Below are 14,588 nucleotides of genomic sequence, written 5' to 3' on the forward strand. Positions count from 1 at the left end.
AATATTATATTTTATTAGACGGCCTAACTAACATTCAAGATAAAAAATTTTGCAAAAATTTTCAGTAGAACAAAAGTTAGAGCTAATTTTTATTTTGTGTATTATAAGGTTAGGCTATGTCTTATGGCTTTGTAATCAATTATTATTTTTTGTTTTATTGACAAAAAGAGTTGGAAATAAGATTTTGAGATGTTGTTATCGCATTATCGACACTTTAAGCCTTTTAATTTCATTGAAAAGTTCAATTTTATAATCTTAAACTTAATATTGTTGTTAATTATAAAACTATTTTTTTAATTTTAATTTAATTTTTTTTTTTGAAAATCTGATGTAGTTGCAATTATGTAAAGCTTAACCATCCATCCTCATAGCTTGAAAGTTAGTAGTCTCGACTTTTAATCGAACTCACGGTGATCGAACCCAGCTTAGAGCGCAAATATTTTTATTATTTTTTGAAATCTTGAATTTCAAAACACATTGTTATTGTCGATATTATTATTTTGGTTCAAAATCTTAGACAAAATCTTAAATAACGGATTAAAAAATTAAACTTTGTTTATTTTTTTATATCGAAACGCTAGTTTTTTATTAAAAAATTAAGATCAATATTAAGCATTTAAAATTTAGTCTAATGTATAATATCATATTAATAACTTGAAAACAGGTTAAAAAATTAATTTTGTTTGTTTATGATATTTTTATGATTTTTTATTTATAAAAAATCAAACTTTTATCTTAGGCTTTCAAAATTTTGTATAATAAATATCCTAATATAAACAACAATCTTAAACTGGGTTAAAAATGGATTTTTGTTTGTTTAATATATTTAAAATCTTGTTCGTTTATTAAAAACTGGTATAATTATAAGTTTAATTTAACATATAACATAACATCATCAACTCAAAAACTGGTTTTAAAATTAATTATTTTGTTTATTTAAATTCAAAAATAAAAAATATTCAAAATATTTTATTTTTAAATTTAAGATTAATATTGTAAAGATTTAAATTTTGCTGTTGTAAAATTGTTGTTTAAATGCAATATTAAAAATGGTGGGTGGAAGTGAAACCACCCTGTTTAATCTAATAATTGAAAACATTTGGTTTATTGATTTATTTAATATCCTCAGTTAAGTAATATTTATGTTAATATTTATTTAACTATAAATATTTATATGAAAAAGCTACAAAAAAAGGTGTATAGTCAGGTGTTTTTACTCCAAAAAAATTTGTATAGTCAGGTGCTTTTTGGCACATTTTTTTACTTCTTTTAGTTTTTTTTTAAAGATTGTATTAAGTATATAAAATATGAATATAACTTAATAAAATTTAGTAGAAAAAAGAATAATTTTTAATGTAAAAAAATTAATTTTTGATGTAAAAAAATATATAATTGCAATAAACATTTATTTCAGTTTAATGTGTGTTCACTCTAGTATAGGCATAAATTAAGGCACAGTTTCATTTTGTCGTTTAAAAAAAATTTAATTTTTTTAATCGAAATCTTTTAAAAAATTTAAGAAGCACCTGTTTTGTTTTTATCACTGAATCACCCTATCTTAAGTTGTTATCTACCTTTAGTCACGTGTTTACACCTTTAGTCACGTGTTTACACCTTGTCTCTTTAACGTGACTGGTAAGTTTAACTGTGTTGATATGAAACGTTAAATTCGTGATGCTAGTTTTTAGACGGTTTCACTTAACTTTTTACAAACGAGGAAAATTAGTACGGCTTATTATGCAAAAGAAAACAGACATATTGTTACGTTACACACCATCTAAAGTTAAGAAAAAACTAAACCCAAATTTTGCCAAAAATTTATTTACATTCCTAAAAAATATTTTTAACACGCGAAAAAGCATGCCGAATAAAAAGACTAACAATAAGCTTTAATGTTATAATTTTACGCTTTAAAATTTAACACAATTATGAAACACTGCCTTAGTTAATTAATATAATAATAAGCATGTTTTAACATAGCACGTTACTTTAAGTAAAATCAAATTCAATACAGAATATATATCATAGTTTTCAATAAAACTAAGCAATTTAAGGAACGGTATTGGATCAAATCATTATGCATTCAGGTGGATATTTATATAACTGGCTATTTGCTCTGCTGTGTATTGGACATTCTAAAAAATATTAATAATTTTGATGATGTTAATAATAAATAGTTTATCATATGCAGATATTTGTAATTTATTAACCGCATTTTTTCACAGTTTATGCTTAAAAATTGATGTTAAAATTGTTTTTAGATAGCTCATCTAAAAGCTACATAGGCTTTTTTGAAATTTTAAGTAAAAATCGTAAACCTTTTGCTTATATTGTTGTTTTTTGTAGGTTAAACTGGCTGCGTGGTGTAGTGATAAGAACACTTGCTACACCACACATGAGGTCGTGGGTTCAATCCCCACTGATCGCATGTTGTAGCGCCCTTGAGTAAGGCGCTATAAACGGTATAAACTTTCGCTGAGCCAGCACTTTATCAGCAGTATCGGGCAATTGTAATCTTTAATATCCCAAACTGTCACAGGCAACTCTAGACTGGGTCGGGGTAACTAATGGGACTCTATATTTAGGTCGCGCATTCGACTTTCCCACATCGAGAACAAAGATACATACGAAAAAACAGTTACAATAAAGAATGTCGATTATTTAATTTGGATTTACCTTTTTCGCAATGAACCCCGTAATATCCAATTCCAAAACATTTGCATTCCAACCCTGTTTTATCTTTGGTCGAAACACAAATTCCACCATTTAGACAAGGTGAGCTGGTGTCGCAACTTATTTTTATATCTGAAATTAAAAATTTTATTTAGATATTTTAGCTTTTAATTTTCTTGAAATATAAAACGTATTTAACTGGAACTACTAATAGGTTTTAAACTTACTGGTTTTTAGTTTTTTGTTGTTCTTGCATTCTTTTTTATTTTTGAATTGAAATGGGTTTTCACATTCTTTCACTCTTTTTCTGCAATCACATTTTTTTCCATTAACAAGATTACAGCCTCGCCAATTCTTTTTCCGACATTTTTTGCTTTCGCCGTAACCAATAGCAACAAAAATCACTAAAATTAAATAATTTATTAAAATTAATTTTTTTTAAATTTTGCTGATAAAAATAAATGTTTAATTTGACACAATGCTTACGTCATATGCATATATTATTTCGTAAATAATTAAAAAAAAAATTTTCAGATTTTAAAATCACTTAAAAAACTAAAAGCGGCTTAATAAACGTATTTTTAAAATATTGATAAAAACTAATAAGACCCATAAAAGTTATGAGCATATCCCATAAAAACCCTACGTTTTGAATCAATATAGATTAGGTTATTACATGCGCATAAGAAATTTGCAAAAATATATAAAAACAAAAAAGGGTTTACGTTAACTGTCCGTAACCACACAAAACTGATAAACACTACGTACCTCCCAAATTTCTCCTACGCAACGCCTTTTTCGTTTTAAACTTAGATAGGGTTGGGGTAAGGGTATATATATTTGAAGACTAAGATGATGTCTGCGTACTGCCTAATTTGGGACATAATCGAACCTATAACTGTTTAATTAAACTATATTACAGTTTAATTAAATTATATTACACTAAAATGTAGTAATTTATAGCTAATGTTTATTATTTATTGTTTAATATTTATTCGCATAGGCTACATTGCGAGAGAGCTATCTCGTAAATATTACGTAACTCCTAAATTCACTGGTTTTGAGAACGTAACTTTTTTTGTTGAGTTACGGACAGTTAACGTGAACCCAAAAAAGATACGTCGTTTTTCTGTCTTAACATCTTTTATTGGCCCTATGACGTCATAGGTATAAATTACTTAGTAAATTTTTTTTAAAAATTATTTTAAAATATTTTTCAAATCAAAAATAGTATTAACCTTTTTTAATAAATATTTAAAAAAAAACGTATGTAAGACAGTAAAGTAAATTTAAAATAAAAAAAAAAATTTGAATTTTTTTACAAAATAATGTATGGCTATGACGTCATGCGACCGAAGGCTGTGAAATTAGTCAAAACAAAAAGATAACGTATTTTTTTTGCTTTCGCATTTTTTTGCTCATATTTTAACTAATTTTAAAGTTATACAAATGCACGAGTTAAAAGAACCTTTATTTAATTTTAAAGAGTTGGAATTTTTATAAAAATAAGCTTATATCTATTATATATATTATTTTGTTTTTAAAATATTTAAAAAATACTTATATTAGGTCGCTGCGATTGATAAGGTAAATAAAATTTAAAATCTGGAAAAAAAATGTTTTTTTACAATGACGTCATAACCAATGAGCCTATAATGGCATGTAGCCAATGGCCGTAAAATCTTTTAAATAAAAAAATACCGTAAATTTTTTTTACATTTTGTTGATATTTTTTTTATCTGGTATTTGAGTTAAACAAATGCGCATGTAATAAAGTTTTTTTTATAAAAGGAATTTTTATAAAATTTATGCTCTTAACTTTTATGAATATAACTCTTTTTAAAAATACGTTTATAAGGCCGTTGCGGTTGTTTTAGTAAAGTGATTTGAAAATTTTATAAAAATAAGTGAAAAAAGTAAAAATATATACATACAAAATTATATATAGTTATAAACAAACTATATAATTATGGCTTTCATACGACAAACAGTTGTCAAAATCTGTTTAAACCGAATGTTGGCGTAACTTTAGTTATTTTTATTGAAGTGTGCATATGACGTCACGGTGTGAAATGTTGTTAAATTAAATTAACAAAAAAAAAAAATTTAAATTTAAAAATATTTTTTTTTTTTAAAGTTACCCAAATTCTCATTAATAAAGTCGTTTATATTTTAATGTTAAAGATTTTGCGATTTGTATAAATTTATATATCTGTTCAAATAACTAATAAAGATTATTCAACATATTTATTTTTAAAATCATCACTCTATTAATCTTAAGCTTAAATTTTAGGTGACATTGTTACATAATATATAAAATACAAATGTTTAAAATTATATTGTTAAATATTATTAAGCACAAAATGAATTTTTCAAAATTTAAATAAGAGCAGCATTTATGTAATAAATATGTAATTTTTATTCAGGCTTTTTTTAGTTACATTTTTAAATTTGTTAAATTTTTAATACAAATTAGAGCAATTGTTTTACTTTTATAAATTTTCTTATTTTAAAATTATATTGATGCTAAGTGTAGTATGCTATTTCACTACTTAAATATATTGTATATTTTTCCATTTTAGCTAAACGATATTCAATTCAATTGTTATTACATAAAATGGGTAAGTAAGATATGCTGGGTAAACGTATATAACCCTAAATTTTCGCCTTATCCTTTTGAATGGTGATTTCTAGATTTAAATAATCCAAATTGCAAGGCATATTTACAAAAATCCTTAAAACATACGCACAATTTTAATGTTTTGATTTCTAAACTGTATGCTATACAACCTTATATTTATAACTAAATACCGCGTTATGCTTTTAACAATATAAAGTAACCTATCGTGCTATTGCTTAAGGCAAGTGTTTAATCGTTTTGTGCTTTTAAACTTAAGTTATATTACTCGTTATTGGGTTACTTATACAGTGCAGGAGGCCATTATTGCAAAACTAATGCCTTTTAAAGTTTGTGGAGTCTATCTGATTTAATATTGCTACAAAACTATTGTGAAACTTGTAAATTAAGCAAGCAATTTAAATTACATTTTCTAATTTTATGTTAATAAGTAATCTAACATATTTTGCTTACCTAGAATTGCTAGAATCCAAAATAAACCCTTCATTTTCTCAAACTTTTTGTGCTAAGAACTTCAAGATAAAAAACCAACTGCTTCGACCGAACAAAGAAAGTTCTGATTCATCGAACTTGACATTTTGTGACGTCATAATACCGCGATTGTGGTGAGGGGAATACCCAGAGTTCGCGTGATTTCTTAGCAAGCTTGGTTTCACATTACTTGTAAATTTACATTTATTCGGTTCACCATTCCATTACTTTTATTTTAGCTACTATTCTGTTAGAAAAAATATAGTTAAATTATTTTTAATGTTGCATTAAGTATTTACGTATTTACTAATCATTTATTAGAGCTGATAAGAAGGTAAATAAACTCATTGTTAAGGCTAACAACAAATTATTGTGCTCGATTTTGAGTGTTTTGCTGGGCAAACTACAAAGGTTTAACATAGCAAAAAAAGAATTATAACATTCAAACTGCCAGAAATAAATAGTAAAACAGAAAAATATAAGTTTTTATATAAAATATTGATTAAATTTTTTGGGGTTTTCTAAGCGTCATTTATGTATATATTTAAATCAAGAAAATTATGATTACAAAAACGATTTAAAACTTTAGAAAAGTTAAATAACCGGAACTAGGAACTAGCACGTGTTTGCTAAAGTAGTATAACTTACGTAAACAAAACAGCAGAACGTTTAGAAAAAAGTCTCAAATTTTAAAATTTCTTAAAGAAGTTTATTTTTAGCAGTAATAAGTAAAAAATGTCATGTTGTTAGCATTTTTAAGCAGTTGGTTTTTGATCAAATAAAAATAATCAATAACTTTATTGAGTTAATCCATAATCTTGGCAATAATTTTTTTTAAATCGCATTAACCATTGATATTAAATGTATTAAACATCCTATTGCCCTTTATTTAATACCTGCAATACAAATTAATGTTTTATAAAATATTATTACGTCACAGACGTTTATACACGTTTTTACATTTATGTTTATAAACTTACAGTTTGACTTTAAACTAACTATTGGTTTAAATAATTCTAATTTAACAAATTAAGTATTACTGACTTTAATACCGAAACCAGAAATCCCCGATTTAAAAGCTTTTTTGATATGTAAACAATGCCTACTATTAATGTATCGTTTGTTCACAGTTTACACTACTCTTAATCTAAAGCAAAACAACGCATATTTTGCCCGAAACCGAAAAAAGTCGTTTTTTAAAGTCTGTAGAAAATAAACCAAATTTTTTCAAGCGTAATAAAGTGTTTTAAAGAGCCAAGGAAATAACTTTTGCTAAATAAGTTAAGGTATGAAACAAATTAAATCTTTAACTATTTTAGAAATAAAAACCATGTTTTAAATGTTAAAACGGTTTTAATAAAAATGTCACATTATTGATAAACTGTCGTTTTTTGGCAACATGATAATAAACACTTTTAAAACATATGACCTAAATAATGGACCAAAATATTAATGTTATTACGTCATCAACAAATGACGTTGTTTCCAACTGTTTTACATATCCTGCAAGGTTTTAGTTTATTAAAAATGACGCCACGTTGTCAAGCGATACAAATTCGCTTTTCTTTGGTAATTCGAAGCTTTAAAAAACAATGGATCAGGAAATATGTTATTAATTAACTACATCCTTTGATTGTAGTAATTAAGTAAATAATTAAAAAAAAAAATTTCCCAATTTCTTATTACCTTTAAATAATAATTAACTTTTAAAATAAATAAGCAATATTAATTTAATTGTATTAAAACACAATTTAAACTTGATTCCGCAAAAAAAGAAATTTTTTTACAAAATTTGTAAGTAAATTTTTGTAATTGAGTTACATCTAATTAACATAATGACCTCATAATGCCTATACACACACACAATAATCAAGTCACGATTGTAAGACAACAGTACATTGTGTGTTTTGAATGCATTGAAGTTTTTTGTTAAAGAACAATACTTAAGTTGCAAGCTCACAAAGTTAAAACTAAACAAAGACATTACCAAGTGGCAATTTAAGTTGTGGTGTTAGAGCCTCTGTTGCTGTATTTTTACCTAAAATATTGTAACAATAGATACTAAAAACAGTAAGTTGACAGAAAGTTTATGTTAAATACAAATAAAGTTTATGTTATCCTTTCCCTATTGCCTTTCGTTCGTTTATCTTAGTATTAGAATAGTTTTACAAGTGAGCAGTTATAGTTATAAGTAGACAAGATGCCTTCAGTACAAGAAAGACGAAATTCAATACTGGAAAAATCTATAGAACCTAAGGGTAGTAAAATAAATTCACTAATTTAATTTATAGTAATATTTTTATATTTTATTAGACTAAAAAACCAATCAAGTTAAATGTATCTATAAAATGCTATATTGGTATTGTAAACTGGTCACATAATGTAGTGGTTTGACTATATGGTTGAGTTTTATTTCCACTGCTTGTATGCTATAGTGTGCCAAATTTTTGCGCTATAAACAGTATAACTACCAGTTAAGCCAAAGCCAAATCGTCAGATGAATTATAAGGCAATAATAATCTATAATGTCTATAACTATACTAATGCCAACTAAAGACTGGGTCGGGGTAACAAATGTTACTTTACGTTTAGTCAGTTAGGTTGTTCTTTTCATATTGAGAATAAATAAAAAATTGTTTAGATCAATTTTCTAATATTTTTTTTTGTATATATCTTTATCCTCGATGTGGGAAAGTCGCGACTTAAACATAGAGTAACATCGGTTACCCCGACCCAGTCTCGAGTTGCCTGTGGCAGTTTGGGATATTATAGGTTATAATTGCCCGTTAATTACGCTGCTGATTAAGTGTTGGCTCAGTAGGAGTTCATACCGTTTATAGCGCCTTTCTCAAGGGCGCTACAGCATAAGATCAATAGGGGTTGAACCCACGACCTTATGTATTGCATTGAAAGTTGATGATATATAAAATAACTGTTATTTCAGGGCGCATGTTAAACGACAATGGATGCGGAATTGATCATCTTGGCACCAGTGTTTATGCACGAGCTTTAGCGAACCAAATCAATGATGTAAACACACCGGTAACTTTCGGGATCTTTGCTCGCTGGGGAAGCGGAAAATCGTTTCTGATCAAACACATTCAAAGTAAGAGTTGTAGAAAAAGTAAAGAGTTTTTATAAAAGACACACAATTATTTCTAGTTTAAACAAATTACATTTAAATAACCCGTTAAGGCCTGATATTTATAACATCGTTATTACATAAACGATTTTTTAAAAACAACTTGTATATTCTATCTAACGTTTGCCCTTAAAACAAACCCAAACTCTATAATCACAATATATCTAATATCAGTTTATTATTATTTTATATTTGCAATATGTAAAATAATTAAAAAAGGCTATTTTATATACCTAAAGTTAAAAATTTAATATTTACTTTTTCATAATTTAACACAGGCATTCTTCGAAAGCAAGATAAAAAAAATCGACAAAAACCTAAAAGTAATAGCTGCATATCAATTTGCAAGGTTCTGTATAAAGCCGTAGCATTTTCTGTTTTATTGACTATACTGGCAGTTTTATTAGCGCTAGTCGTTGTCCCGAAACTATTTGGTATTGTTGAGGCAGAAAAAATTACAACCACTAGAATCGCTGTGGGGTGTGTTATAATTTTGCTCGTCATCTTATTTGCTCTGGCTTTTCGCAAGCGCTTAAAGTTTAACAAACACGGGTTCTCGAAAATATTGGTTCTTATGTATGCCAAGTTCACTAAACTGCCAATACTTGAGCCTGAGCAAAATATTGCTGGGGTTAAAAAAGAAGAACATATACATGTGAAGTTAGCTGAAAATGAAACTGAAAACAAATTGGATAATTCAAACGAAGGAAAATCAATAAGGTAATTCTAACTAGTGTTTACAGAGTTAATAATGACTTAACACATTAAATTAAATATTCAAATTCCTTTGTATTGTTTGTATTTTTAGATATATTTTTGTTGATTTTAATGCATGGAAATACGCGGGAAGTGATAACCTTTGGGCCGGGATCGTACTTGCACTTGCCGAAGCTGTAGAAAGAGAATTCAGTTCGGTCACAACCCGACTTTTCCGTGGAATTACTTTGCAAAAAGTTGCGAAATCAATATTTAAATCACAACCTATTTATGTTAAGATCCACGACACAGAATGTACTGTAATTAATCTAGCTGAGCAGTATGGTGACGTCATCAGTTGCAAGAAATGTAAAAATGTCGATCCTAATAACGTCGAAATTTGGTGGTCGGTAAGATATTCGTCCAATGCACAGGCCGATCTAGCCGTTCGAATGTTAGAAAGACGGTTTATAAATACCGAAAGAAAAGATCCTTTTAACGAAAACAACACCTCCGCTAAAAGGAAAAAAATGAAAAAACCTGGATTTTGGGTGCATTTAAAGAAATATGCTAGAAAGCATTGTGGCTTTGCAGACTTATATTGGGTGCTAATCTTTCTGATCTTAGTGTTATTCATACCAATAACTGTTTTTAGTTTTCTTGATGTTAAATCTGATAAATCAAGTGATGAGGTATGTGGATTTAAATGGCTAAATGTTGGGCCAAAAGAACCGTTAAGATGTTTCTAATAATTCTTGTTTTTAAGCACAACTGTTGTACAATATAATATCCTTTTAGTATTTATAGCATGCTCACACTTTTGATAATTTTGTTTTATACAGGCATCAGATGCAGGAGTAGTATTCTCAAAGATAATCGTGTTGTTGCCAGCAGGATTCACGTTTATTTATGTCTTAGTAAGCAACGCTCATTCTATGGTTAAATCACAAACTAACCGCTTGGTGACGCTACTGAAAGGAATAGAGGGTAATCTGGCCAACGAGTTGGGATTCATGCACAAAGTTAAAGAAGAGGTTTGTACATTAACTAATCTTTTATACGCGCAATTAATGAGAAATGTTAAGTTTCCGGTACAATAGATATTACCATTTAAGGTCACGGGTTCGAATCTTACTGTCACTACATTGTAAAATATTTTTTTAGTAAAACAACAACTTTTAGGTCCAGTAGTACCTCATTGCGTTGGACTACGAGCCGAAAGGTTTAAAACCCGATAAAATAATCAAAACCTATCCCCTTAAGGGGATATGCAAAAAAGTTAGAACGATAAAATTAGGGCAATAAAATTAGGTTAACAATAATATAAACTTAAAGGTTCTCTTACGGGTTAACAAATGTTATAATTGTAAATTATTTACAAATTCTCTGCTTGAAATAGGTTGAATACATCACAGATCTTATTCACACTGTCGAGTTCGTTTACAACGTCAAATACAAAGTAATAATTGCGATAGACGATCTTGATCGTATTCCTTTACCAAAGGTAATGCAAGTTCCTAAAAACCTAATTAAACCCTTCTAATAATGTTTAATTTAAAGTAGAGCATGTTTTTTAAATCAGATTCGATTAGTTTTGGAGTCGGTGAATATATTGCTGAGTGATCGTTCGTCTCCTTTTGTTTGCCTTATTGCTGTCGATTCCCGAATCGCTGTGGAAAGTTTAGAAAAACCTGACCGTGATAATGAACAAGTTCCTCGCATAAGTGGGCACGAATATTTAAAGAAAATTATCAACATCCCATTCTGCTTACCAGAGGTATTTTCATAACAAGATAACCTACACACTTAATGTGTCTTTATAACATAAAAATAAATTTATAGTCCAGCAGCATAGTGTAGTCCGCCAGCGTGGTGTACTGGTCAGAACACTTGGCTTTACAACATGAGATATTGGGTACGATCCCCGCTGCGCTTATGCTTTTGCGTCCTTGGGTATAGGCACTAGAAACGGTATAAATTTCTGCTAAGCCAACACCTTAATCAGCAATTCAAATATCCGGCAATTATGTTTTATTATCAAACTGACATAGGCAGCTCGAGACTAACTAAAGTTACTCTATGTTTGGGACGTGTAGTCGGCCTCTCCGCATCGAGGATAAAAAATTATAAAAAAAGGCAATAATTACAGGTTAAAATACTGTACAGCAAAGAATTAAAAAAAATCTTTTTTTTACCAAATTTTTTAGATAACCCGATTGGATAAAAAGAACTATGTTGCTGGACTGATTGACGAATCAGATAACACAACAAAACACAACAAGAAATGTAAGTTTTAACAAACATTAAGTTTATGTTAAACCGTATTACAATTAAATTGTGTAATATTTTAGATCATGATAAGCCAAATGCACAAGAAACAAATCAAGCTAAAAGTAAGCCAGTTTTAAAAAATAGGTCGCCTTGCTAATAAATCTTAATAATTTTTGCGTATTTAAAATTATTTTATTAAAGTTTTATTCATTATATTCAGTCAAAGGTAACATAACCTTAATAAATTGCCCATTTATATCTTATTATTATGGTGTTAAAAATGTGAACAGAAAAAAACGACAGAAATTGTTTAGATATAAACTACAGGGATGGCGAACCCTTTAATTCGGTATCTGAAGAATCTAAAACACAGTGTTTTGAAATGAAGAATTTACTACCAGAAGCTAGCAATTCTCAAGTTAAAAATCGTGATCCAATGTTTAAGAACAAACATGGGGATTCTGTAGAACAAATAAACGAAACAGAACCAATTCTAATTTCTTACAATAACATTTCTCAGCAAAGGTTTTCTGAAAATCAACCAGAATCGCAAGGAAATGCATTGGGCATCCGAAATGAAATACCGAAAGAATTTAATGATCAAACTATCGGGCAATCGCCACTTTTATCTTGTCTTTCTATACCCATAGAAGAAGAAGAAGAATTTATAACCATTAAAGCTGGATCAAAACCAAGTACTTCAACAGCATATGTCCCTGCTATGGTACCAGGTTTAAACGAAAGTCAAATAGTTGAAACTTCTGCAACAGACGACTCAAAAGCAAGACTTGATTCATTTTTATATAACTGCAGGTTTTACATTTTATTGTGGTTTAACTTAAAAATATATATCATTTTTGTTGGCATGCCAATGTTTTTTTTTAGAATTTTAACGTTATGTTGTTTTGAATTCAGACGCCATTTTTTGGATGACGTTTTGATAAACCATCTGGAAGGAAACCCAAGAAATATTAAACGAATTTTTAACGTGATTTCATTGACCGCTTTAGTCCTTGGTTGCCACCAAGACAAGGCAAGTGTAAACATTAAATTTTTTTAAATTTACAGGCCCTAATAATGTATTTTCCTTTTTTTATTTACGCCAACAAAATATTTTAAATGGTGTTAGCTTATGAGACTTAAAATGTTGAATTATTTTACAGGAAGAGCGGGAAAAAGAGATTAGTAAGATAGCAAAACAGTCTAATCCAGATCTACAACAAGCTAACCCAAATACAAAAAGTCCTTATAAAAAACCTAAGCATAACATGGGTCAGAAAAAAAACAATTAAAAATAGAGCAAATGCACTTAAACTATTTGTAAAATAAACAATTATTTTTAAGGTTTTTTATGCCACCATTTTCTGTTTTTATTTTAGATGACGACCTTGCTAGGAGCATTGTCACGTGGGTTATGTTAACCGACCAATGGCCGTACAGAAGCAGTTACATTCTTCAAGTTATCGAGGACTCAGACCAAAGAATTGATGACAAGGAAAGTTTTATAGCTGATGATACGAAGTTGTATGAAGTTTTTGTAAAGTAAGGTTATGTAGAGTTAAGTTTGCTTTGCTAATGTGGTCTAGTAATAGAAACAATTCTCGGAAAGTGACTAATTTAAAGTTTTCAGATAAGGACATGAGCAAGACCAGTCTGTATTTTGATATGTACTTGTTATAGTATTGTCCCTGTACAACAAATAAAACCAGATAAGAATTTAAGTTTTTATATTTTTTTTCATTTAACCTCTTTTTAGATTTGTAATTCCTGAAATCAGCATCGAAGAGAAAGAAATTTTAAACTTGGACGGCGACCCCGACATCTTTAGACGGTTTCTACAAAAACAACATCTAAGCAAGGGCAGAGTTAAAACCCTGCTTAAATATACAATCAACCTTGATCAAGGCCTGAAAAACAAAGTCGCCATAAACCGATCTATTAACTATATTAAGACAAAGCAATACCAGCACCAGGAATCTCAAAGTTCGAACCCAGAGAAAAAGGCGTTTGGAGGGGATTTCCCTAGTTCATTGACTACGTCATCGTTAGATACGTCAGCATCACTACCTGTGTCACCACAGAAAATTCCAACAGGTCTTGTCGAAGTTGATACTGGAGCAGGAGCCAAAAGTAGTAAAGACCAAACTAGACCAGCGGCTGAAGCCCTGGGGTTTGTTAAAGGCTAAACAACAATCAACAATCCCAAAATTTCAAAGGTTTTTGTTTCTTTAAAAAACTAAAATTTGAAATAGGAAAGTTTTAAAGGTTTTGCAGGCCTAGAGACAAGTAGAAATAACAATTAACTTCTTTTTTAAAACTGTAAATAAAATAGGCGCGAGAATTTACGAAATTAACACCTTTTTTATTTTTTGTTATGAGCTTTTTATTTGAAATCACTGTAAACTTTTATTATTATTTCTGTAGTATGTGAATGATTAGTGTATAATACAAATTACTCTAAAATGTTGATGTTAACTTAAAGAAAATGAAGTTAACGGGCAAAGAAATCGATTTCTAATTTAAAAAAATTATTGCCATTTAATAACCTTTTTATATTAAAAAATAGAACCAATTTACCAAAAGCGACTCTTGACCGAAAACGGTATTTGAACAAAATCAATATCCCATCATAAAGTGATGTCACAGCTATGCATACCACGAACAATAATTTCACGATAATAACCAAAACACTTTGTG

General features: G+C 28.6%; 2 protein-coding genes across 2 annotated transcripts; one reads left to right on the plus strand and one right to left on the minus strand.

Annotated features, from left to right (window-relative positions):
* Positions 1 to 1,803: 1,803 nt before the first annotated feature.
* Positions 1,804 to 5,900, minus strand: LOC145755796 (uncharacterized). The gene is made up of 4 exons (XM_082572045.1): positions 5,765 to 5,900; positions 2,901 to 3,077; positions 2,677 to 2,805; positions 1,804 to 2,135 (listed from the first exon to the last, which is right to left on the minus strand). The coding sequence occupies exons 1-4, from the start codon at positions 5,796 to 5,798 to the stop codon at positions 2,068 to 2,070; spliced, it is 408 nt and encodes a 135-aa protein (XP_082428171.1). The 5' UTR covers positions 5,799 to 5,900; the 3' UTR covers positions 1,804 to 2,067.
* A 291-nt stretch (positions 5,901 to 6,191) lies between these two features.
* On the plus strand, positions 6,192 to 14,422 carry LOC145755786 (uncharacterized). Its single transcript, XM_082572035.1, has 14 exons — positions 6,192 to 8,040; positions 8,727 to 8,888; positions 9,203 to 9,644; positions 9,733 to 10,312; positions 10,463 to 10,654; positions 11,020 to 11,124; positions 11,203 to 11,397; positions 11,828 to 11,906; positions 11,972 to 12,013; positions 12,206 to 12,704; positions 12,807 to 12,928; positions 13,059 to 13,163; positions 13,271 to 13,433; positions 13,648 to 14,422. The coding sequence occupies exons 1-14, from the start codon at positions 7,983 to 7,985 to the stop codon at positions 14,075 to 14,077; spliced, it is 3,174 nt and encodes a 1,057-aa protein (XP_082428161.1). The 5' UTR covers positions 6,192 to 7,982; the 3' UTR covers positions 14,078 to 14,422.
* Positions 14,423 to 14,588: the final 166 nt, after the last annotated feature.

This window comes from Corella eumyota, chromosome 1, assembly GCF_963082875.1.
Source record: "Corella eumyota chromosome 1, kaCorEumy4.1, whole genome shotgun sequence".
Classification (NCBI taxonomy): Eukaryota; Metazoa; Chordata; class Ascidiacea; order Phlebobranchia; family Corellidae; genus Corella; species Corella eumyota.